This window comes from Syngnathus leptorhynchus, chromosome 6 (genome assembly GCF_054491065.1).
Source record: "Syngnathus leptorhynchus isolate UIUO chromosome 6, UIUO_Slep, whole genome shotgun sequence".
Classification (NCBI taxonomy): Eukaryota; Metazoa; Chordata; class Actinopteri; order Syngnathiformes; family Syngnathidae; genus Syngnathus; species Syngnathus leptorhynchus.
The window spans coordinates 7,014,139-7,041,534 of record NC_141200.1 but is presented as its reverse complement, the minus strand read 5'-3'; the positions used below and the strand labels follow the sequence as shown (position 1 = coordinate 7,041,534).

General features: G+C 39.9%; 1 protein-coding gene across 2 annotated transcripts in view; it reads right to left on the bottom strand.

The window, feature by feature from the left end:
- Window positions 1-27,396, bottom strand: part of shank3a (SH3 and multiple ankyrin repeat domains 3a) — a 122,815-nt gene that overhangs the window by 77,683 nt on the left and 17,736 nt on the right. Inside the window, exons 3-4 of one of the 2 annotated variants that reach the window (XM_085913332.1) lie at window positions 11,129-11,151; window positions 10,675-11,018 (exon numbers count right to left, since the gene is read on the bottom strand). In XM_085913332.1, coding sequence (XP_085769458.1) covers window positions 10,675-11,018; window positions 11,129-11,144 — 360 coding nt within the window. In that variant the 5' untranslated portion in view covers window positions 11,145-11,151. Of the gene's footprint in view, window positions 1-10,674; window positions 11,152-27,396 lie in introns of both variants that reach the window. The other variant, XM_085913334.1, reaches the window with a different exon arrangement.

Sequence of the window (27,396 nt, the reverse complement as noted above, 5' to 3'; positions counted from 1 at the left end):
AGTGTGTGTATATATATATATATATATATATATATATATATATATATATATATATATATATATATATATATATATATATATATACCAATTTTGTAGTTCATTTGGATAATTTGTTACATAAACCTTACATAAGTTCAAATATTTCCCAACTAATTTATTGCCGTGGACAACATTCATCAACTGGAATCCAAGCGCTTAGAAAAGACGTATATATTCTTCGTATATATTCTCCAAATGTGTTTAAAGTGGATCCAATGGAAAGTTGGACCAGCATCACAAATTGACCCCAAGAACAAACTTTGCTGTAACAAGGATAGTGTCATGGGGACACATCTGGCTACAGACAAATTAATACAGCACAGCATGGCGTACATTTGTGCTCATCACCATCATCTGCACAATCATTGCGCAGAAGAACAATAATGCACCCAGACCCCTTCTGGCACTCGTACACTGCAGTTGAACTGAACAGTTCACTGAGAAATCGCATCGCCTTGACGAACATGAACAAACATGCCTGATTTAAATTAAAAGGTGCACAGTTGCACCTCTCTGGCTGACTTCACCAAAGGGTTAACATCTGAGCTGTGGCGACGCACCCTTGAGACAAGGTGGTGGAAACTGCATTGATTCAATTAACTTGGATTAATGGTCTAGCACAGAGAATCAGACACCTTGAAAAACATCACTTGAACATATAGTTTACAACAAAAATGCTGAGGGTGGACTTTAAACCCTCCTCAGCCATCACGGACAGCCGTGCAGGATGAAGGTGAGAAGCATAGGTGTATAATATTGCTGGAGCAACCAGGACACATGTTGTATCAGTACTAACATTGGTGGTAATGCAACTGTTCCTTGAAGGCTCAGGTCATGGTTGTCACGGTCACTTGGGCATGTTAATGCAATGAATATCGTGACAGACCTCTGTGTCACAATGCAAAAGACGCATCAACTGGCTGCATACTTTGTAAGCAAGTGTTTCAAATAATTAGGCAGCAGCTTAGTTCCAGGTCCAGACGATTTACCACCAGTAGATCTGACACGGCCAACCCGCTGTGACTGCACGTCGGCATTCTACTCACACCTTATTACTTCAAATAAAGCTTACGATACCTTTGAGGTTCATGAGATAAATTTCACCCCGAAGTCTAATATTCCTAACTTTTTGCAAGCAGCATATTATGCTTTTTGTTTATGTCATACCCCGTACGTACGCTGTATGCATACATTAATTTAATTCAGATGGAGTGAGCTACATTTAGACATTAAATACAGAGTTCATTTCTGAATGAGGCAATCCACAAATACATTGCACAGGAGAACCAACGGGCCATGTCGAAACATCTGCCAAAGAATTTTTTTTTCTTGCATTTACCATGCAATTTCATCTTACATTTCTCATGAGATGACTCCATCTCCCAGTGGAGACCACATCATCATCCAGGAAAGAAAATCCTACATTACCATCAAGTGTTCTCTCCTATTTGTGGTTGTCAATATTATATTATAACAAAGAGTGATGCTGACCATGCACACAAGGTGTCTTTACCAGACGTACACAAGCTTGAAGCGATTGGACCAATATTAACGTTTCCATCAACGTCAAAGCCTCTCTGGAGAAATAGTTATGTAACGGGAGATGGAGGAAAACACGAAACAGAAGAGGGATGTGTGAAAAGCTTGTGCCTGTAAAGTAGCCGGTGAACAGATCAATCAAATAATCACGAGTGGTGAATGCGCATACCGATTTTTTTCAAATGCAAGAGACCCTACACATGAAGAGGAACAAATTGGCAAGTGTGTTCTTACTGCTTTTAAAAGGCCTGATTTGCTATAAATAGTGGGCGATAAATTACTTGCTCACTCTTGCGTGCTAGTGGTGGGTGTGTTGCGAATGATCTACTAAGATTGCAATCTTTTACTAAGATCCCAAACCGTGGGCAGTAAATTGAGTGTTTACTAACAGATCGCGTGTGCTGTTGGCGACAAGTAGAGTAGTGGTCGAGAGCACTCTATTTAAAAAAGGGTTTTGCAATACTGTCACCATCAAACATCTCAGAGAGCACCACGAGCGGCAACTCAAGTTTCAAGTAATGGAATTACAATTGTCAGTGGAAGATACTATACAAAAAAACATATTACTGAATTCCAAAAAACAAATCCATCGGGCTGAAACCTCTTTGGCGTTGTCTCTTGAAAAGTGATGATCTTGGAAGTACAAGGATTTCACGAGACACCAACAATATACTCCTGCCAGAGTGTGCAAAATGTATTTACACAAAAATCTTGCGGGTCTGACGAATGCGATCCTATTCTGTCGAAATATTACAACCTTATATGGATTGTATATTAAAATGTGTCAATACTCTGTATATTCCCAAAAGCCTTGCCTCAGCCCAACTCATTGTTGACCACACACTTAAGGATCTGCAAACTTAACTATTGCACAGGTTTAAGATTTATGAACCTCAGCCTAGACGGTTTTCTGATCAAAATGAGGAAGAGGGAAAAAACAATCTCATTAACATACCCCAAACTATAAAATAATCCACAGCTATCTGATGATCTTTCAGACACGTCCGATAATCTGGCCTTTGCTGACTTTGATTTAAATTTAGCCTGATTATCTTAAATCATAATCCCTAGATAACATTTGCCCTGATTACTTATCTAAATATTTGCCTTAAACGGATCAACTTTGTAGCCTTTTTAAGTTGCTTTGAGGCAAAAATCCCATTTCAAAAACGTGACTCTTCCCTTTCTGCTTCACCACTGTTTGGGAGGGCCCAAGAACAGATGCTCGGGGAGAGGAGGGATGCGGTGCGAGTGAGATAAGGACACTTGGAAAGGGATGTTACGCTACAGTCAACTCTTCCCTGAGAGGGGGGGGGACATGCGGGAGGGTCTTACAGTGAGAATGAAGCTCAAAACTAACACGCAGATGTGCGACAAATACGCATGTGATGCGGGGTACTCTCACAAAAGACTTCAAATGTGAAGCCACACGTGAAAATAACAATATGACAACACAGCACGAGAACAAAATGTTCGCATTCAAGATGAATCAGAATCGATTCATGAATTATCAAGTGGTGAGGGATTCACACCTCACAGGCAATCTTCACACCTCACACCAGAAGATAATCTTTAAGGAGCCTCATTGGAGACAACAGATAAGTCGCGCCTGACTGGTTAAATCAAGGGAATTACATAAAAGACTATCTTTATACATGCAAAGAAGAGGAATTTAGATTGAACTGACAAAGATGAACTTCTTTCGGAATTTGGTTTGAGTTTTATCGCAACCTTATCAAATCTGGTTCAATTATGAACTCCAAGACCTCTCTCACTGCATAATCAATCAGACCTGGGCACAACATGAGGATTTGCCCACTGCAGCACAAATTTCAACAACGCTGCCAAGATTATTATCAAGAAAAATCAAGAATGTTGGGATCTCAGGAGGACAAGCTACAGTCCAAAATCTGCTGTAGTGCAGTGATGCAGTCACATAAGAACCACCATCTGCTAAAAGTGAAATCAAAGACGCAAAACACACAGCGATGATGCCCACCGGAAAACATGTTTCCAGGCAGAATGTCCTAAAAAAAAAAAAAAAAGAAATCCATTTCTCTCTTGTCTCTTTGTAAAGCGAGTCATTGATCAGTCATGTATCTCTGCTGAGCTCTCCGTTTGCTTAGCTTGCGTATTCTATTAAAGCCCCGATCTTACAACAAAATATTTCGCTCTGCCTTCCGGTGTGATTAAAAACAAGTAATGACAGATGCATGGTCTATCCATTCATTTTTAAAAACTCTGTTTTGTGAGTCTACTTTCCCAACGTTTGATACCATACATCACCAGTCCCGTAAATCCATTTGGTAAACAAAATGGGTTGACTGGCTCATTATTGTTACGTGATCACAAGGGCGACTGCAGTTCGAAATGCATCTGCCCACACAGTCTGTGGCCTATGTTGAGAATGTGACAACACACATGCTTTAAATCTATTTAACAGCAATTGACCATGGTTCCGCGTACTACCTCGGCTTGGTCGAACCACTATCTGAAAACAGTAGTTAAGTCATTAAAAGTATCAAACTCCGAAACGCTTTCCAATAAATCTGGGGGGGGGACACCATGAAAACAAAGGTCAACTACAGTCTCCTTTCTTGACTGGCTATCCATAAGTAGATAAAATAAAACTAATATTAGCATATCAATACATTTTTTCCAAGGTAGCAAAAAATTGAGTGCTGCAGCAAAGTGGAGATGGAGCAGTAACATAACGTAAGAATGTGTGTTAATTTCTGCCTTTACTCAGTGTCCATTCCTAAATATTGCTCTTAATCCACAATGATTGCATCGTCCCACATCAGTGGAACCCCCAGCTACGCAACGACTGCAAACACAAACTAAAACATTATAGTACCCGCTTTCATAAAAGTGGCTTAGGCTCTTTTAAAGCAGTAAGAATTGAAGAATGTGGACAGAAGATATGGGAATTCACCTCAGCACGGACAGGGTGTGGTTCATTTAAACAAACTAATGGAGCAAAGTGTGTGAATGATGAAAGCGAGCTTGCTAAAGAGGCAAAACGAGGCGTAAATGGAGAATACAAATGCGTGCAGTTCGAGAGTGCTGGGCCAGACTGTTTATGTCAGTGTCTAACTTGGCTCTGTTGAAAGATGAATAGCAGCCATTAACAGAATTGGAAAGCTGTCTTTTTTGGCCCAATCATAGAAATTGAATTTTTGGTGGACTTGGAGATGATGAATGAGAAAATCCAGCCATTAAAAAAAAACAAAAAAAAACGGCAACCAACGTTTTGCAATTAATCTGCCCAAAGGTCGAACTGAACGGGATGCTATTAATTGCTAATACGACATAAACACAAATGCTTCTATTCAGGTTCAAACATTTAAAAGGACTAGAGAAAGGGGTTGCTCGATTATGGTCTTTTCACAAATGAATTATTTCATAATCAATGCCCAAGCAAAACTGTGCATTCATCCATCAATCTTTTCTATAGTGTTTGTCCTCATTAGAGTCGCAGATGACTGGTCACCGGTCAATACAGGACACACAAAAATGGAAAACCTCTCACACTCTCAATCACACTCATGGTTAACTTAATTAACCTAACATGCATGTTTTAGGACCGTGGGAGGAAGCCATACATAAATATCAGAAAACCAATTGAAGCACAAGGAAAAATCTGAAAGAGATTTGAATCATCATCTTAAACAAACAATAACTACAACAAAAAACAAAACCAGATAGAAGCATTTAAAAAAAAAAAAATCAGTAAACTTATTGAAGACACTAACCCTAACCCTAAATTTGATAGCTAAAAGGTTCACACAATAAGAGTGTCTCAAATAAAAAATAGATTTTTAATTACATCAAACGCAATAAACACAAGCTATTTTCAAGTCGACCACAAAAATAGCTCGACACAAAATGCCCCCCCTCCAATGTTAAGGCATCCCGACAGACAATTCCAGTCTACATACAACTCCACTATATCGCTTTCTAACTACTCGTGATCATTTTAAAACCACCCAATCACTTGATTATTTGTGGGAATATAATGGAATGGAAATATATAAATATGCAATGATCAACGATAATCGATTCCAAAAACAATTGATAGTGACGGCCACACCAAAAGGTACAAGTTTTATCTATAGCTGCTAATCTCAGACATGGGCACACTAAATAAGACCATGAACACAACCCAGTTATGGTGGAAAATTGGACAAGTAATGAGAGTCCTGTGATGTTGCATTACTGCTAGAAATATGACAATGGCTTAGATGACATGCAGATATTGGACTCATGAACACAGAACAGCGAGATTGAGCGCTGTCCTACGGGAATGCTTAGGAGTTAAGTACTTCCTCCTTTGATATTAAGCCAGCATTTAATGTGATTGTCAGTGAAGAACCAGAGTTATGATTAAGCCACTTTGGACTTGAAGCTTAACCCTGCAGGAGGTTTTCTTGCTTCCTCTTTCTGCTGCTGAAAAGACAAAAGGGTCCTCGATGTTGTCCTCGCAGGTCGCTTATGCTGATCTGTGCTTGAAACGCAGCGGGAGACACGTAAGCCTCCTTGAGGACGACTTTCCAACAGTGGTCTAAAGTGTGCTTGGTGCACACCAGTCATTTACAGTGTGATTGCTTGAAGAAAGAGGCGGGTTATGCTTCTGTCTTCTGCTGCTCACTTTATTAGTGTTGAGAGGCTTAAAGGACTTCAGATTTTTATTTGTTGATGAAAATCAAGTTGACTCAGAGTAATCGATGACATCATTGATATTTGTTTACAGCCGTCGACTCACTTGGCGCCCAAATGTAAACTCTTTCACTCTCACCCGTCCTCCGTTCATCCAATCGCATTCAGACATTGGCTCGTTCAATCACATCAGATACAATGCCTTTGCTGTCTGGCAGACCGTCGGAACTTATAAAGCGCAATTTGTGTAATGCGACTGCATTCGCTACTCACTGTAACATGATAAACTACATGTGATTTTAAAATAATAACAGGAGGAAGGGAGGTTTTTTTAATGCTATATCGTTGCAAACCTACAGCTGTGTTACATGGATCATTGCAGGAGTTTTATGAAATCCATGAAAGTCTCTGTGATTGGAAGAGTGACTTGTGGTTTGGGGCTAGTGGAAAGAGGAAAAGTATTGGAAGCACATGTCTGTTGAAGGAAGGCTGACGATCGAGAGAAGTGCGAGATGGATGGATGGACGGACGTATGGTTAATTGATCCATTGCAAATAAATAAATAAATAAATAAATAAATAAATAAATAAATAATGTACCACAAATGGGCCATGTCTTTGGAACCCTACACGCAATGAGGAAAAAAAAAAAAACACTTCCCAAAAAGCCTGTCTTTTGGTTAAGAATGAAAATTGATGGAGAAACTTTGAGAAAATATGTATTTAATCTCACACACCCTCTGGAGGACACATGGCAGTAAGCCATGGTGTACACAGCTATTAGACCTTGAACTGACATAAAATGCTATCACTTTTATGCGAGGAAAAAGAGATCAGAATCTTGAAGCCATGCACCTCAGTACTACTCGTAGATGTGTGTGTAGATGTGTGTGAGTTTGAACACTGTGTGTTTGTGTGTGTACTGTATGTGTGAGCCAGCCATCACGAGAGAAAAATGTTTTTTGGTTCACAGACGGCGATTCCGCAGCACCTTTGGGGAATTCTCTGCTTTCTCCTCAACTACTACTGCTGCTACTTTTATTTGCTTAGCACAAATTTCACAAATGTTGCTCACCATGGATGGATAGTCAACAATAATTAACGGATGGGACGACAGAATAAAAACAACGGAAGAAAGAGTGCACGCAGCACAGCGACGCCCTGTAAAAGGCTTCTTCTGCATTTTGCACCACCATTAGCAGATAAAGGTCTCCCGAGGAAATGTGAGGGAAGGTGAGTCGAGGACAGATGACAAGGGCCCATTAGAATGGACAAATAGTAAGTGTGTGCATTTGTGCGTATGTGTGTGTTGTATCGTTACACAGGGAAATGTCACCAGGTATTTCTCCAGCAGTTTGCTTTTGTGTGTAGCAGCAAAAGAACTCGTGACATAAATATATGGATACATAGATTTCTACGACCAATGACTGTTTGACATGTTATGTCGCGTAAAAACTTTTTGTTTTATGTGCAATGTAACTTAAATTAACAACTCTCTGGATCTAAAGAATACAACATGTGTCCATTTTATGATGTTTTTTTTTGCATAAATGATTGTGTTTACATACATATCGGTTTAGTAAGAACGGCATGCAATGAACTAGTTCTCATACAAATATTGACAGTGTACTGATTCACTTTGACATTTGTGAATTCTACCTTAATGTGTTTTTTTTCAAGCCTCAATTATTTGCTATTTAATTATTATTCGCATTGTTCGGTTTTCATCGCACTCGTAAGGAACGTGCTTCGATCATAAACCGAGAACTCCCTGTACTTTCAACAGTGTGAAGCCCAACAACCAATGATTTGCAATGGCGTATTTTTTTAACAAGCGTCCCCACAAGTGATGTCCTTCAAAAGAGGTAGTTGAGTTATCTTCAGAGCACTGACTTCTTTTTTTTTAAGAGGACACATCAGGACAAGAATGGGTCACCACTGTTGTGTGGCAGATAAACTTGGATCGTGTTTTAAGTCACTATGTTTGAAACAAGCAAAACAAATATGAAAACCATGGGGGTTAAATCAGTTGTCAATCTCATCCAGGTCTAAATATCTATAATAAAATGAACTATGAGTTTCCTTTTTCAAAGAAACCCAACCTTTTACAATAAACCAAAGAGCACTCACAATATTGACCAATATAAAAACAGAGTAAAAACATGATGAAATAGAAATAATAAACAAGTAATGAAGAGATAAACAAGAAATTAAGACGAGACATCACAACAGAATTCGCAATGACTCAAAAAGATGAGATAAAGGAGAAAGAATATATGTTTATGAGCGTCATAAACGTCATACTGTCTACATGTGTTGCTTCACCGTTTGTGTTTAATTTACCATTGCTTTACAGGGGTTTTAACACCTACCGACCATCAATGCTTCATGCAAGTTGCGTGATGTTTTTGAATACACAACGTGTAATTGTCTTAGTTCTATCCTTGGTCTGACAGCAAACCTTTCCTGGAAGTGGTTAAAAAACAGCTTAAAGTCTCTTTTTTGATTACTTTTTCAATATTTTCTAAACTGATGCTTATTGTGAGGTGAATTGAGTTCATCGCAACCAGACAGCGATCGTATTTCAAGATTTTGCCCTCATCCGAATAACCAATAAGATCTGCGACTGATGTTGGGTGCTAAAGGTATCTAATACATATAAAAATTTTGCTGTCTTTTGCTAAAAAATTGAAATGGATGAGTAGATGTGACACTTCCTGATTTTATATTACAAAAAGATGTGCTTGGCTGTGCATTCTGAGACGAAAAGAGGCCGTGCATGCATTTACTGGATTCTGTGGACGTAATCAATGCCACAGACTAATGGATTGAACTATTTTATGGAGAAGAATGGAAAGTTTCCTAGTTGGGTCATAACTACCTTTGCACAACCACCTTGTAGGCCCCCTACCATGAAGATTAATAATCCTTCTCATACCTCTGTCTCTTCTCTGGACCCAACCCTTTGCCTTTCCTCACTTCCAGCTCTTGCTTGAACCGTTATATACCGACCGTCCGGGGCAAATTTCACTCCTTTTGACATTTGACAGCAAATTTAATGAAGTACCCAAAATGTCATTCTATTACTCTAAAATTTGAGGACTTGACATTTAATACATCCATCCATCTTCTATAGTGCTTAAACAAAACTGAAAGTTTAGAAATGCCATTCTTTTGTACAGGTGCGACAAATGTTTTTATTTAAGGGTCAAGTCTGACCATCCATCATCTATCCATTAATTTTCTATACCACTTGTCCCCACGAGGGTCACAGGCATGCTGAAGCCTATCCCAGCAGTCACCGGGCAGTAGGCGGTGGACACCCTGAACCAGATGCCAACCAATCGCAGGGCACACAGAGATGAACAACCCTTTGCACTCACACCAATGGGCAATTTGGAGTGCTCAATCGGCCTACCAAGCATGTTTAAGAAATGTGGGAGGAAACTAGAGTGGAAAGCCCACGCTGGCTCGGGGAGAACATGCAAACTCCATACAGGTGCAATCGAACTCACACCTCCTAATTGTGAGGCGGACATTGCCAGTGCACCACAGTGCTGCCCCCATGTCTGACCATGTTCACTTAAATGGATTTAGCAGTGTGTGTTAAAACAACTAAAATGGTAGGACTCTCAAAACTATAAAACTATCAATGCCATAAATGTGTATTTTTTTTTTTTTACAACAAAGGGGGAACATTGTTCATAAATAAGCTTGAGACAGTAGAGAGAACTGTCTGTGTTCCCACCACATTTTCACATTCGGCAGAAACATGCACCTGTTTGTCTTTAAAGGGTTAAGGGGGAATCTTGAAATGCTATCATGATCAAGTCGTGTGCGTGCATTTTTAAGGGTTGGTGTTCAAATGCAACAGTCGGAGAACTGCCTGTTTCCACCACATGCACCGGTTGCCGCAGACACATGCACCTGTTGGTCAATGACACGTCATGGGGATATCCCGAAAGAGTCGAACAGCATAGGATACATGAGGAAGACAAGTCATACAGAGGTCAGAGGGTCCATGCCTTGACACAAGTATGAGACATGCACCAGTGATGTTTTTTTTTTAAAATAGATTAAGAAAAGATCATCCATTTTATTAAAATCAGACAAGCTATTTGAATATAGCAGTACAATTTGATTTCGAGAATCATTATGAAGATATTCTTGGCCCTGGTCAAAATTGCCTCGGAACATGCGCATAAAAGAAAGGGTTAAGTGCCCAATTGTCAAAGTCAGCTCCAGCCCAGTTTATGAAGAGCTTGATTTATTAGGGGGCGTGATGAATACTCCCAGCGAGGAAAAGGACCAGAGTGATGAAGAAGGAAGGTATAGAGGAAAGAAAGTAAGAAAACTAGTAGATGAATGAAGCAAAAAAAAAAGTATCTTCATGGAGAGGGGAGAGGCCATGCAGTCTCTTCTCCAATGTGTCTCTTACCGTCTGTTGCAGGTCTGGAATTCCGATGCGGATCACGACCGTGTTGCCCGTGGGCTCCTCCATGGGTGCAGCGGCACCGGGTAGGAAAGCTGGCGAGACGGGAACGGGAACGCCGCTGCCGTTGTCACCGTTACTGTTGCTGACGATGTCCTCTTCCAGGGAGCTGCTCCCGCTGTTGGTGCTGGCTCCCTGGCTGCCGTTTGCGGTGTGTGCGTAAGAGGAGTGCACGCACGGTGGTGTGTGCACGCGCGGTTGTGTGTGCGCGCGCTGCTGTTGCTGATCCTGCTCCTGCTGCTGCTGCTGCTGGTCCTGCCGAGGAGGGCTGGGTAGCTCATGCTTGCCGGCTGCCGGACGCAGAGGCATGCTCTGTGTTAGGGACTTGGACTATGTCTCGCTCTCTTTCTCTCTCACATTCACACACTGATACACACAAACGCTGCCGGAACACACACACCTCTTGGAGCATGCATCTCTCGCCTGGGAAACAAAACAAAAAAAGAAGAAAGGACAGAAGAGCCAGGGAGGGGTGAAGAGGGGAAGCAACAGAAGGGAGACAGAGGGGAAAAACACAAACGGATCAGAAGTGCGCAAGCACTGAAGAGGAGCCCAAACCAACACGCAAAGATTTTGAGGACATAAAGGAATCCCTGCAATCACGGGTGGGGAAGCTTTTAGGGGTTTTATGAAGTCCTCCGAAGGCCATACTAGAGATTGAACAAATGTAATACGTTTTCCTCATCACAGAAAGACATTGGGATTTTAATTGGCATTAGTTTGCAAAGCAACCCCTGGACAATATGGGAATTATTATTTTTATTTTTTTGAATGGCACCAGTTTTATCAAAACTGGACATGTCTTTGTGAAATAAAATCATGCTGTTTCATTAGAATTTTAAATCATTAAGACACCAAAGGGAACATTCACGAGAAGAGATCAGGACATGAACTCCATGTAGTGTAAAATGAACACTTTAAGGCTTTAACTATTACTTGAAACATTGCAAGTTGAACAAGTGAGCTTCTGATGGGAGGAAAATGGGCCATACAACATTTCTGGCAGGTTCTTGAATTATTAAATATGATCTTAAGTCAGTGCTATGCTCCAAAGTATTCGCTGTCGCTGTTCACGCTGTCCCTGCAGCCTCGGGACCAGAACGCTCCGACTGGTTGGAGTTTTAAACACACTGTATGCATCAACAGCGAACTAATCCAACTGCTGCTACACAACATATTGTGCTTGGACGGAGAGCACAGAAAAGATGGCAAAGATATGTAAACTATAAATTACAGACGACGTGGTCGACATAATTTCAGCAGTACATATACAGTTGCGCCACACGGCTTGCCGTTGTGTTTCCAAGTACGAACCTGGCCAATTTGGAGGAACAGGTTGTAGCTGACAAAACTGAAAATTGGCTGTGCACTGTAGCGATCAAGGTTTCTGTGCATTTTCACACAACATCTCAAACCAAAATAAATTCTTGTCAAGAGTCGAACATTGCTGCGGTTCAGCAATTGGATGGTGGAGACGGGAAGTTATCGTCCTCCACTGCTTGACAGCCACAGTTACAAGTTATTTTGCCTTTTGACTTTCAAAACACATCTAACAAGATGTAAACAATTGGAAGCAGGGTACTTCCAGCTGGCAGATTGTAGGTGACAACCACATTTTTTACAGGGTACTTGGGGGGAAAAAAAAATGAACTAGTGGAAGCTATTGGTGAGGCTGATACGATCAAGTGGTTGTCATAAATAAAGACGAGATTGCAAGACTGTTTATAAATATTCATTATCTCATTGCTCATATCATCTTATATCCACAAGGTCTAATCAGTATTGAATGAAGCTATTGCACCTATTGAAATGTACTGTAGAAACGGCAGGCTGTCTTTTTACACATAAAAAAAAAATCTTCCCTTCCTCTGAAACTTCAGACAACTACGGCAGCAGAGAAGAAGACTAAAATCATCAGTCAAGCCACGCACTCAAATGATCTTGGTCAAATGACAAAGTGTTTGTTTACCAGCAAATGAAGACTAATGCCATCCAAAAATGATGTCATGATGAAAAGGTTTCTGCCCACCCATCAAGTGTGAAATTACACAACGGAAAACCACAGCTTACTATGCCAGGAAATATGTCTTGAAGCAAGTTGCACGGTGTTTGCCCTCATTGGGAAAACACTTGCAGCCACAAGCAAAAATCTGTCCTTTTCTTCTTGTTGATAGAAAAATTAAACAGAAGCACAAGCATTTTAAAAGACTCGAGTGCTATCAGTGATCGGCAAACTGCCACATAAACACACACTTTTTACACTAAAGCCACAGGGTAGCATAGCCACCAGAAAATAATCCACATGAACTCCACCTACATGTCAGGATGAGAAAAGAACAAAGCAGTAATGATCCAAAACTCTCCAAGTTGTTTGAGACTCAAGCGTTCAATGCAATTTCTCCGCCTGCCATGTTTCTGCCAGAATTCACGCTCACTAGTCGTCATGGTAACGCAACGCCACACTCGCCTTGGCATATCCCACAGTAGGGTGGGGTAAGACATGGTTTATCTGCATGAGGTAGAACACAGCAGTTTCTAAAACCAGCTTCTTTGAACGGGGCTCCTTGGAGAGAGACAGAGAGCTACATTGGGACTTCTTGATCTTTGGCTAGTTTCATTCAGACACCGAGTTTTACTTTGTCTCATTTAAGTGGTTGAAAATTCAGATGAAAGGTTGAGTTTTGCTTTGTAACTATAATTCTCATACCAGACCGTCAACTTGTCAACTGCACCCCTTTTTTTAGAAGAAGATTGTATTGATCCACATATTAGAAGAAAAAAACTCTCACAATTGTTTAGGACGGCGGAAAACAATGTTTACCATTGCGAATCAATAGTGAATCCGCCAAACACTTGACAAATTAACAAGAATCATCCACTTATCCAATCCATCCGTTTTCTGTTCTAATTAGGGGAGCAAGTAATCTGAAGAGCCAATCACAGGGCACGCACAATCAATCCCACAAATGTACAATTTAAAGTCTTCCATTAAATTAACATGCATGTTTTAGTACGTGCAGTGGAAAACCTAAGCAAACACCACACAAAGATCACAGCCAGAATTGGAGCCACACATTTATGATGCGCTAATAACAAGAAGAAAGTCAAATGCCCAAAATGTGGAACATTTTGGGAATGTTTTTCTAGGTCCGCTGGAGTTGATGAACTTGTGTTAATGTTTAACCAACCTGATAACGAGGCGAAAAAGCAACTCGAATCGATACACTGCTGACATCGGTGACAGCGACCTGTGGACGATCATTATTTCTATTCAGTGTTTATTATTCGACAACAAAAAAGTGATATTTTTCATTGGATTTACTTGGATATGAATATGTCATATCCTTTGCAAAGCAGAATGTTATTTTCCCTGTAGTTGAAAGGCTATTTTCACTGCAATACAGAGAGATTTGAATGTATCATCATTGCTGTGCACTGAGCTGAATGACGACGAAGAACAGTGTATGATGCATTAGCATATCACTCCAGCTCGGAGTCTGCCATAAGGCCAGAATGATTTACTTATCAACCAATCTTTGTATTCTAAATAATTTGTATTCACCCTTCCGTTCCGTCTCAATCAGAATGTCTTTGTGTGGCAAATACAGTGCAAGGCCTTCAGAAGCAAAAATGAGTCAATCAACACAGTTTAATGAACTGTAATTCACTGAATGGATCGTTTCATCCATCTTGCATCATCATGCTCAATCAGGAATTAGGGGGGGGATCGTCACTCGAGACAAAATTTAAAAGCACATATCGGTTTGAAGCATCATCCATCTATTTGAATCCACAGTACAGCTGTGTATTTTTTTTATGCTAAAATATGTTCAACATGTGTTTTTTAGTACACTGTTGCAATTGTTTTCCACTTCTTCAAGACATTCCAAATGGTTGTCCCATACAGGCAATTGACTTTGCACCATCTCTCAGCTTTACAGTTTTTCATTTGGTTCTCATGTTAAGTCGCTATAAATGAAGAAAAAAATACAAATATGGACGAAAAATAAAACGTCTCAATGATGAAAACCAAACTAGAAAAAAAATGCAAGAAACTATACTGTTTGTACTTTGTCATCTTCATATCTTCTCTGTGAAACTATTTGACGTGAATTAGCCGTATTCGCCTCACAAACAGCTTTAACTAAATTACAGTCATCACTCACCATATTGAGCTTTTATCGTCTCACTGTATTGTGGATTTTCAAATCCTAAATATGTCATTACATTAACAAGCACACTGGTAATATGCTGCAGATTAAGAATATTTTGACCGTTTTTGTCTCAGATTGGACACCATATTTAGTCCGTGTTGAGATCCCAGGTTAATTAACACAAAATTCAATCCTGATCCAAACAAAACCGAGACAATCATGATGTAATTCCTCTATATAATCAATCCATTTTGGATCCCCTGTCTTATTCACTCCACCTGGGAAAATAAGCGAGTGGAGAAAGAAATCACAAGGAGATTAATCATCTTCCACGCTTCACCTCCTATTATCTCGTAGCTTCAGCGCACCTTCGTCTCACCCCATCTTTTACACTCCGGCACAGCCAAAGCCAAGTGAATAATTTAGAGGCATACAAAGCTGCGCGAGCATGGATCCAGTTCAATGTATGCTGGAGAGCCAGACTCACAACCTCTGATGTTCCGATGGAGTGAAACAGCAACTCGTGGAGGTGAAGTGTCAGTCCCTCACGGGTAGCCAACCACAGAGCTTGAAAAGCAGGAGTAAATGTGATAACCCACAACAGTATGCTTCATGCTTCTCTAGACCTTGTAAAGCAAATGTCACGGCCATACACCAACCCCGATCCTTCAGGGACGCATTTTTCTCTTTTCCGTGCTTCCACATAGACCGTTTTTGTTTTTTTTTTTGTGCTACACCCCTTCTCATTGAGCGTGAATTTGGTAATTGATTTGACAGGCAGAGAGGCGTTAAACATCAAGGGACAATGTGGCTATAGTGTGGCTTCTTTTGTTTATGCTAAATTGGTGGCTTATGGCTCCCCAGACAAGCTCAGCTTTAAATATTGTTCAACGGCAGTAACTTGACGAATGGCACAGAAAATTAGTGTAGAATATTATGAATATTTATAGTAGGTTGTCCGCAGGGGTGCAACACAATAAAGTAATGGAGCGCCAATGAATGTAAACTGTTAAACTGCATGCTCAATTACTCAAGATTTTAAATGTCACCACTTTACAGTAAAGCTCCAAAGCAATACTCTAGAAATAAATATGAAAATAAATGTCTAGTAAATTTCAGACCCATGGTAGAAGAGTGTTGTTAACAATCCAGCCAAATTTGAAAGTCTAAAATAAAATATGGCTTCAAAATCATGAAAAAAAAAAGCCATTGTCTCTGCAGGAAACCACGCCTTGATGAAAAATAAGTCCAGCAACTCTCTTAGTGCTGCACATTCCGACATGGTCGAGCCACAAAAATGTAACTGCTTAAAGTTTCTGGTGGTTAAAATCTATCCCTGTCATTTGTCGCAGGAAAAAAGCAAGCTCCATCAGGATTTTGATAAAATTGTTCTGGCAGACACTTAAAGGAGAGTAATGCATGGCAAAAAGATGTCTTTTATTTGCAAGCTTCCAGTATCATGCCAATTATTGGCCATTTATGCATTTTGTTAGCATGGCGTGAAAAATATTTTCTTATATTGTACTGTGCAGCTAGCCATTTTCATTTTTGCTTCTCTGGTTATAAAAAACACTTCAGTCTTCCGCGGCCTCAGTTCCCCTCCACCACCTAAAAAAAAGATATTCACACACAAAGACAAACAAAAAACAAAGAACACTTCCGTAGTTAATCCTTCAGATGCTCACTGAGCTAAAATCCCACAAGCTCTTTCAATATAAGTTTTATTGAGTGTTATTTGATTGTGTTGCTTTACTGCCATTTTGTGTATTCAATCCACTCCAGAAGCATGCATGCATCACCAAGCACAACAAAATATGCCCATCCAGCTGTTAAAAAAAAATAGAAAAAGTGCTATTAGACTTGAAAATCCTCCGGTTTGTGTGTCAAAACATGCATACACTTCTAAGACACACACACAGTCACACACACTTATATAATTGGTAGAAAGATTAGCTATACACTGCCCCCATAAACCTCGCCTTCGCCATCCGCAATCCCGGAGCCACATGCACACACCTCATATGCAAAAATTAGCCACGCGCTAAAAGCTTTTGAAATCAATACGCTACAGAAACCGAACCGCCATCCTAAAAGCATATTTTCTATCCCATTCGCATGCTCTGACACAGCATGTGGCTTACACACACGCACACACAGCTCGCATGTATGAAGCAAAAACAGCAAAGAAAGAAAAGAGTGAAAAAATACTTTTGTGGCTCATGAATAAATTGTAAATACTACATTTCTACTGTTTGTGCAGAAAAAAGTGCGAATACACAGCACAATCTACTGCGTAGCAGCTGGCTCTTTGATGCAAATTGACTATTAATGATCGAAGAGTCTCTCAGCAGAGAAGTTAATAAATCTGTCTGCCAAGTAAAGTAAGGTACACAAACTGTCTGTATTTTTTTTCTAAGTCAAAATTAGCAAAGACCTGAATCTTGGATGTCTCTGAAAGATGATGCTGTGAATTTGTCCTGTGTCGGTATGGAGGAACAAAACAAAAATAAATAAAAGTGAAAATGCAAAGAAATAATTATAAAATACATATATACAGATATATTATTATTTGTTTCTTTGTATGTATATTTTAATTTTTAATACTTTTTTGTATTTTTTAAAATCTTATTTTGCATTATATACTGTATATTTTGTTGGTTTTCTTTTTCTAGTTTTAATTTTGCAATGATTGATCGACGTCAGTGCACGTCACCTTCCTCCTGTTGCAGACCCAAGATAGTGTGCCTTAGCTCTTGATGCTGCATTTTTATATGCCACATCACTATGGCAGCCCTCATTTGACCTCGTATATATATATACATATACAATACAGCTCTTGTTGTTTGTAAGCACGTCTCACTCTGACTCCAGAAGTGATCTTTCTCATCTATCAGATAATAGAAGCTGGTTTAACATGAAGAGCCGCACAATCTCCCGACAAATCCACCGCCGGGCTCTCGGGGCCACACAAGTGATGAGAAATTAATTAGATGCAAAGATAAATCAGCATAAAATCTCTTATCAAATTACGGCTGAAGATGAGGCTGATCAATCACAATGAGAACAAGGACACACCAGACACTGGTGAACACCAAACTGGAAACACAGGAGTGTTTCTGAAGTCTATTTCCATTCATTACATCTGCCTTCAATTTTGGCGCTATGATTTGCAAACCTCTCCCTGTGTAAATATTTCACTGTTTGCTCTGTTACTGTCTTAAAACAGCACAAAAGTGTCCCGCCTTTGTTAGCATCCGTGCAAAATTGAGGAAAATAATTACCATCGTTTGCAGCAGGGGCATTGCCACACTAATGAGAGGAGCGGTAACAATAAAAGGACTTGTGTCCCTTATTAGCATAGCAAACACAGTGGAATCAAGATAGGCTACTCGTTATTACATCAAGATCAGCTTCTTTGATCCCTGTTAAATGGTGACATAAGCTTCTGCAAAGTCATCTACTCCTGGCATTTTAGGGCTATTGATCGCTCATTTGTGCAAGGAGAGCACAATACAAGGGTCCATGGAATATAATAGTTTCATCAAAGTGAGCCGTGCCTTTGGCACCCGGGCCTTTGGTGGGGGTTTTACCGAACTTGATGTGCCTTTTGATACCATCACTTTCATGTTGCAATCACAAAACTAATCAAGACCATACAAAAATGCGAGAGTCACACACGCACGCGTCTGGAGCAGTTCAGAATCAATATTGATGTATAATAATGACAAAAGCATTTTTATTATATTATCATTATTAATGAATATCTTATTTAATGTATTATGAGTAGATATTACCCCAGAAGTTGAAATCTTAGAGAAGGCAACAAAACTGATTCTGAAAAGGCCAAAATCTGATTGGGATAAAAAAACAATTTTTTTTTAAAAAACTAACTCCATACAGACATACTGGTAGCACAGCACAGGAACGCTGGCAAATGAAAATAATTGATATTAACACAATTTCATGGTCAGAATATCAGAATTTGGGTTGTAAATGTAAGTCAGTGCTTCTGACCGTAGAGATGACAATGAGTGTCATATACCGTACAAATAGTAAATATGTGCAAAAAATAAGGACATTTCCAGTTTCAGATTCAGAGTTAGAACATATCCTCAGCAATGCCCAGCAGATCATCGGCCAGCATATTACAAAGCTTCACTGAAAATCTAAATTAAGTAAGGAGAAATTTCTCCTTGGACTCACATCAATAGCAAACCACACTTGAACGTTAGAAATTGTGCTCAAGTGCCATTTGGGCTGCGTTTGTTGTGTTTGAATAGCCGCTAATTAGAGACCGTCACTGCGAGTGTGTGCCGGTTTAGCTGGTTAAAAAGATAAAAAGAAACATCTGCTAACACCTGAGAAGGCTGGGATGTTTACAGTGTTTCTATTCTGAAACACTAGCAGGATAATTCTTGCTGCTGTTTGGCGCAGCGTGCTTGTGGAGAGCCCAGATGTGGGCTGATGTAAACGAGAGGCACTTACTGCACCATCCACCCGCAGAGACGTCATTGGGTATATATTTAAAAACATCTATATTTATATATATTTGTGGCTTGGTGACTTGTCAGCACATGTTTTGATGCGTGGTCTCCAAACTACGGCTTGGGGGCCTCTCGCAGCCAAATCACAGGCTGCCGATCAGCTCCTGTGAGAAAATCGTTTTTACAACACTGTTGGTGCAATGATAAGATAAGCACTGTTACACGGGCTACAGAATTTGTCAATAAATGCAGGTTTCACACGCGCTACCTTTCTCAGTCTCTCTTTCACCCATGCAACACACACACAGCAGAGTTGATGTATTACCTATTACGTCGCTACGGTCATACGGCCCAAAGCAGTGGAGGCTTTACGATGTTTGGGAAAATATCCCCCCCCCCTTAAAAATAACTTTATTATCAAAAGCGCCTTGAGGAGACAGTGTTGACTAAGATGCCAAGCCACAAGACAAGATGAGGGCTCCTACGAGTGCTACACTGTCTGTCACATTTCATGGGCTCTGACATTATAAAGGAAACAGCATTTGCGCCAATGGAGCAGAAATATAGTTATACAGGGACACAAAGCTCTTATAAATGTACTTCTCGATTACACATCTGCGACCCCCGCCGCCTCCGTGTCTTATTGTCGTCCATCCATTATTGTCACTTCTCTACAAATGTAGCCACCTCGGTTGAGGGATAACAAGGCCTCCAACTATAACGCCTGTGTGAACACTGGGAGCAGTGAGGAACGGTCGTTCATTTTCCCTTTTACATGTACACCCAATATCGATTGGAGAAACTCGTGTCAGAACACCCCCCCACACCCACCCTCCCCTCACACACAGACTGAATGAAAAGGCCAACGGTATGCGGCCTGGATACTTGTTTTTACTTTGGGTTCATTTGAATTCCTTATGAAAAAATATTCGGTTAACACTGATATCTCAATTTCACCTGTATACAGTCAAGTCCATAAATGTTTGGACATGGAGTCAATTCACATTGTTTTGGCCCTCAGCATCACCACAATGGATTTGTAATGAATCTTGAATTTTCGATTTAACTTTCATGTGCTATATATTTTTATTTATTATTTGACTAGAGTTTGTGTCGAACGTTATTGTGGATTACAATCATTTCAAACAAGGATAAATTGAAAATAAGCTCAAATTTTGGAAGACTAATTAGGCCAAGTTTAATGTTATTCACTGAGGGCACTTGAAAAGTATTTTTTGGAGGTGTTGCTTGGTGTTGAATGTTTCAAAACCTTCTTTTAATACATTAATGATGCTGCGATTCATTAAAATACACCTGGGTATTTGAAAGTCAGATCAAAATCTCTAAAGAAGGCATGAATATGATGTTATCACTTCTACAATAATGACACAAAATCCCAAGGTTCCAGAGGGATGTAAAAGGTGCCCTTGCGTATACATTTGTATGCAAGCCCAAGTGAATGACCGAATATGTACATGCGCTGCATTTGAAAATGCCCTCCTTCAGCCTAAGAGCCAACGGAGGAAAATCTGATTCCCGTCTCAAGAGAAATAAATGCAACAAAGGGTCTATGGGAAAAAGTGGACCAGCAGATAAAAGTGACTGTGTAATGAGAGAGAGAGAGAAAGAGAGAGAAAGCAAAGTGCAAGCCATTTCAATAGACAGACAGCTTGCAATGAGGCCCAAATAAAAGCAATGACCTCGCAATGGCATCGGAGCAGCCACTGAGCCAGACGTTTACTGCATAAAGGCATTAGCTTCTTCGGGGTGATATAATGAGGACAACACACTCTTAACAACAGACAGAAACATTGGGGCTGCCCATGTTAGTATCAAATTCACTAACAGTAGCTGCCCTGAAAAAAATGTTAATATCAAATTCAAATTCACTTATAGCGGCTGCCAAGTCCATATTTGGCAAAGACAGATAAGGCCATGGCAACCAGGGCGGATCGAGGACTTTGTCGATTCACCGTGAACTCGTTTGAGAATTTTTCAAATATTTAAATATTATGGAAAGAGCTCATCTTTCTTGAACAGTTGCTCGTGTGCTAAATTGGCTGGCGCGTTGCTCTAAAACACCCGAGTGTCGCTCTGCGGAGGATAATAGAGCCTTCCTGCATTTTGCAGTTCCAATCCAAAGCATTGTCATTTTCTTGACCAGCGGCCAGAGTTATTATGCACGAGCCTCCATCATCTACATACCTCGATCACTCTCTCTACACTACCTCCCATCTGCTTATGCAACCCATTTAGATTAATGGCCATTGCATCTTCCATACACCCCTTTTCTAAATATCTTACGGAGCTTATTCCAGCCGACATTGGACACGAGGCTGAGTTGTTCACCAGCAAATCACAAAATAAAATGCATATTTTTGAATGAAGGTTGGCAGCCGGCATACTTGGGACAACCCACCAAAACGCATGCAAACTACACAAAGAGATCGAAAAGTAGAACTTCTCAACTGTGAGCCACATGCGCTTATCCACAACAACCTGCTTCCTTCCACCATCATATTTTACACGAGGGAAGTTTATGACACAAATAAAAACTTTGATATCTCTTCCGAGTACAGCATCTAAAGCCAACGCCGATACAAAAACGTAAACAGATCAAGACGAGACGAGACACCCACTCACCCCGGCTGTACTTTGTCATGGGCTTTCCAGAGAGCACTACTAATTTAACTTTGGGGAATTGTGTTTCATCAGGGATAGGCTACTTGCATTTTTTTCAGGCATTTTGTAGCCCCCAAAAAGCAACATTTGGAATAATGATAAACAATGATTTTAAGAGTGCCTTAACTAAAAAACTTGTCTGCATTTTTAAGACTATTTAAAGATTCTTGAAGCTAAGCACAAACAGCTTTCACTTTGAAAACGTGGCCCAATGATAGGAAATGAATACAAGTCAAGCCGAACCAATACACACAGTGGTTCCCATAGGTGCCTTGTAAAGAGTCATTCATAATAAGTCAGCCAGGCATCTCAGCTCATTTCTCCCTCAACAATGTCAAGACTGTGAGCCAACAATAACTTTTCCCTTATCCTCAACAGCTACTCTAGATATGTGCTTGTTAAAATGTAATATTCTTTGTACATTTAGCCATCTAAACTAAACACATCTTATTTATGTCATTCATTTGTTTGTGAGGGTTGCTTATAGACCTCAGTGATCAACGTCATGTTCAAGTAGAAGAACAAGAAAAAAAACACTGCTGGAAAAAAAAAAATCAATCATCAATTTTCTAAAAACTGGCCATGTTTTGTTCAATATAATAAAGTCAAACAGCATTTTTTTAGAACATGTTTTATATTAATCCTATGGGAAATTTATGTTATTTTATTGATTTTGAACTCACACTCTCCGCTAAAGTATTGCAAAGCCAATCCCTTTACTTTTGCTGTCGACACACGTGTAAGTAAAAGTATACTGTAAGTATTGATCTCAGATTAGTCTTCAGTGAAAGAGAATTTTCCTCACTGTTCCATTTACTTCAAGAGGGCAATGTACTCCCAAGTCACAATCAGGATCCTTAAAGGAACATGTTATTTGCTCATCTCATGCTTGCCTAAATTCAATACATTTCGACATGTGACAAACTTCAGCTTTCCACTGCAGATCTGAATGCACAAATTCCCATTTTGTGTCAATCGCCATTTTTTTCAATTACATTAACTTCATTTAAGTATTTGACGTCACTGTTTTTATATTTACTTACACCTGAAATCACCTGTATGCACTCACCATCAAAATTCCAGAAATAAAATTGAAGTTAGAGGATGGACAGGTCACCAGTTAATGACAGATTAAACTAACGAATGTGACATTCTACATTAGAATGGGTTTTAACTGACTATTCTTCTTATTAAGGCTAATCTCAGCATTGCTGTGGATAACGTTGACTAGGACACCAAGCCACGAGACAAGATGAGGGCCCCTACGAGTGGTACACTTACATTTCATGGGCTCTGACATTATTACTCTACTTCAGTTTACTGTATGCTTCAACGGATGCTTGCACTGGTTTTGAAAAATGGAGTGAATGGCAAGTGATGACATCAGGCAGGAAGCAGCATGCAGACATGTCTGAGCCATTTCCAACTGGGTATGTACAGGAGCTAGCACTTTCTCATTTTAAACTTGGAATCGTGCCTGTATATCCGGCAGAGACAGACTATTAAAATAAAAGGAAGTGTTATCCATCCTCTCCATGTGTCTCTCCACACTTGAAAATGCTTTGGGTGGAAATTGCACTTGCGGCTTTGTTACCCTCATATCATCACCTGGCATCATGTCAATAGATATATTGTCCAATTATTTTCAGTCAATATGGTTGGAGTGCTATATAAAAGATGGATTAAAGTTTAAAAAATATATAGATATATTTAAACACCTCTAGAATTTGGAAGCAGACCAAATTTATGGCAGTTGGCCAGTCAGCAGACTTTCGCTCAGCATTTAAAGGATGAATGCCAAAATTTGCTTTTACATTTTCTTTGATTGTTTTCATGTTTTTTTTTCTCTCGTGGGGTATGCAAGACTGTCTAGTGATGACTAAAAAGCTAAGGCATCACTCACAATTAGAGTATATTTTTGCTCTCTCATTAAAATCAAAGTATGTCTGACATGAGCATGTTGCATGCTACTATCAAAGGTCTTTGCGATAGTCCCGTGTATCAATGACCCATCGCACCTGATTTGCATGGTTGCATCTCGCTTATTGAGGAGCTATAAGTGGCGCCTCCTCGGGTGACGAGCCTCATCACGCACAGTGAGGGAAGCCGACCGCCTGCACCTGTCATGCCTTAACTAGCAAATGGCAACTTTTATGAGATTTTACGCTCATCCCAAAATGCACGTTTTGCCTTTCAGCGGCGCCGTAAAACATAGCAGTTCCTGCTCATTCATGCGCGGATGACGAAGAGCGCAGCTGGCAATCAAGTTCACTTGAGGACTTTGTGTATGGGTCACGATCAATGATGCCAGGAAGCTCACTTGGTTATTTGGCATGAGTATGAAGAACACAACGAGAAGCTTGTATTATTGCATTTATTTGTTTAGAATGTTCTGTTTGGAAATTGCAAACATGAGGCAAAAGCAGGAAGTAATGTCCTGCAATTTGTTTCAAAAGGTACAGCTGGAACCGTCATCAACAAAGTCCAGTCTTACCCATGACATGAAATCAATCTAAAAAGAGTCTCAATCACACAAGTCATGACATACTCTCACCTCTGGTTCTTCTGGTGGTTGTTTACAAGAACAAACACAGCAAGTCTTAAATCTCAAGTCAGCTACACAAAAGTCGAGTATGCCACCTTAAGGACATCATCTACCATCTAACGAGCAACTGTGACACGCATGTCTACACCAAGAATTGCAACACGTACCGTGCTTCAATCTGAATGATTGAATGGGTCGTCAATGAGTAGAAAAAGCTAAGATGTTCATCTGTAGTGTCAGAGTGTAGCCTCTGAGAAGGTTAACGCCTCTCCTACCGTGAGAGGTAAAGACGTAATAGGATCACAGGCTGGCCTCATTGCTGACACGCACCACAAGACTATAAATAGATTCAAATCATGTTATTAGCCGACTGTATCACATTGAAGCTTTGATTGATTGTATCTTAGCCATGTCACCACAATGTAAATTTTCCTGATAGTGCTTTACTGATCTTATATAGCAGGAGATAAACACTGCCAAGTGTGAACTCTTGAACCCCAGCTTGAATGCAGTTCAACTTGTCACTGCCCCCCACTTGACCGGCAGCATTAACGCTACACAGTGGGAGGCCTGTTTGGAATGGTGCCCATCTTCTGCCATCTTCAGTGAGCAAAGATTGCCCAAAATATTTGAGGAATATCTGGAATGTTGCATACAATATCATTTTCAAACCAGATAATCATGCATTGAGCATGTAGATTAATTTGTTGTTACTCAGTATAGACCTACACATAACCACTAACATTTTTCCAGGTATTCACTTTTGCTTTGGAAAAAACAAAAAAAATAGAGAACTCCAAAAACCAAAACCTGTCATAAATTTCTACCTACAATGAGCTAACCTTAACGCCTCCCCCAAATCCAGAGATCTTTGAAAACAAAGATGTGATACATCCTTGAAATTGATAACCACACTTGGCTTATTGGCAAAATACTTGAAGACCCCATGTGTCCCCACGTATTGCTCATGCAAATACTAATGATTTTTGCATCACTGTGCCAATAGAAATACTTTTGCCTTTCTAATAGAGCTCCTTCGCTACCCCTTGTTATTTACAGTATATGAGGTTAGAATTTCCAGTTCCAAGGTCTGGCCCTGCTTAGTTTCCAATATAAGATCAAATTAAGCATTCACATCTCCTTTAATACACTTTACAATTTTACCTGCATCATAACAGGAGGCCAAAGGCAGCAAATAGACCATTTAATCTACCAAAGCTTCAGGGAGACCATCACCACTCAGCTAATCTAGCTATCCATCTTATTCAAGGTAATGTTGACTGATGATTGTCAGTGGCACGGAATCCTTACAGGAGGCTGTGGTTGATATTTCCGGCAAAGCTTCTGCAGCCTGGCCGCGTTCGCGTCTATCATATGTGCACTGACAGATGTCAAGAAGCATCCCGCTTCCATACAAATGAGCAAAGCAACTTTCTATCCAGAAAGTATCGACCATTGCTTTATCAAAAAAAAAAATGTAAGATTGAGTTTCCATCTTGTGTCTCAGGCTTGGGAGAGTCACAAGTAAAATGAAGAGGGAATGAATGCTGAGTGAGCCACTTGATCCACCATGCTGCAGCACGCTTTGGTCTGTGTGTGAGTGTGTCTGTGTGGACGTCAAATGCTAATAGCTTCCATAGGAATACGATAACAAGGACTGCACACAGAGAATGGCAAATGTGAACTGGAGCCCACTGGGAGAACTAGCAAGCACGATAGGCACTTGATGCCTTACTGTATACAGTCAATCCTCACAATTTGATGTGCTGCAAAAACTGGCATAGGCCTCGCACCCACCAAAAATATACATAATTACCTATTATATGAATTGAAGCAAATATGAAGTGGATATAAATAAATGAATAAACAAATATACATACATACATACACACACACATACACACATAGTACATACATACAAGTGTTTGGCAGCATCTTGGGACATAGTGCTTACACACTGTAAGGATGGATTATTGTTATTTCAATTCATTTCAATAGAGAACTTTGATTTGAGTTGTACCATCCGGAAAGCTCTCAATACTGCGGTTTGAAGTCATATTTTGGGAATTCAGGAGTAATTGAGCAGTAAAGACATCCACCTGTCTTTTTAAAAGCGCTAATAAAATCCAGCAAAGACTCAGACGAGGCTCGTGACAGTTTTTCTCACAGCTGCTGGCATCTGAAAGCGACTGGTTTAGGACGTTAAAACCTTGACCCCAACGTAAAGACCTGAGAAATTGTCGTACAGGTAACACTGTACTGAGCTGAGGGAGAAGTGATGATGTGGAATGCATTATTATCTTAATCAGCTCTGGCAGCCTATGACAGGACGCGCCAATATGTTCAGAAACCCTCTGACATCTGGCTATCATTTTGACACTGTTATAATAATGATGATCTTAATTACATTGATGTTTGTAAAGCTCATTATTATACTGTATCATTCCAGATGGAGTTAGTCACAGCCATCATGGATGTCGTTTATATGTTGATGAACTGGCTTGTGTTCGAAACACCAACAATGCGTTGAGCAACTCCAGCAAAAATGCATATAACATTATACATGTGTGCTAATTCTAAATAGAATTATTGTCAATTTAGAGCAACCCTTTTTGTCTGAGTAGAAGTTGTTTGAAGGTTGATCAACTTAACGTCTATGCTCATTTTTGCTAGATCGTCATTGGCGTTCTAGTTTAGATCCGAGCATTTGGATAGAAGACTGTACGGAGAAATTATATACTGTAGTTTGGTTGAACATTTTGGTTTTTAAATACACAATGTGTAACGAGTCAGTTTTTTAGTA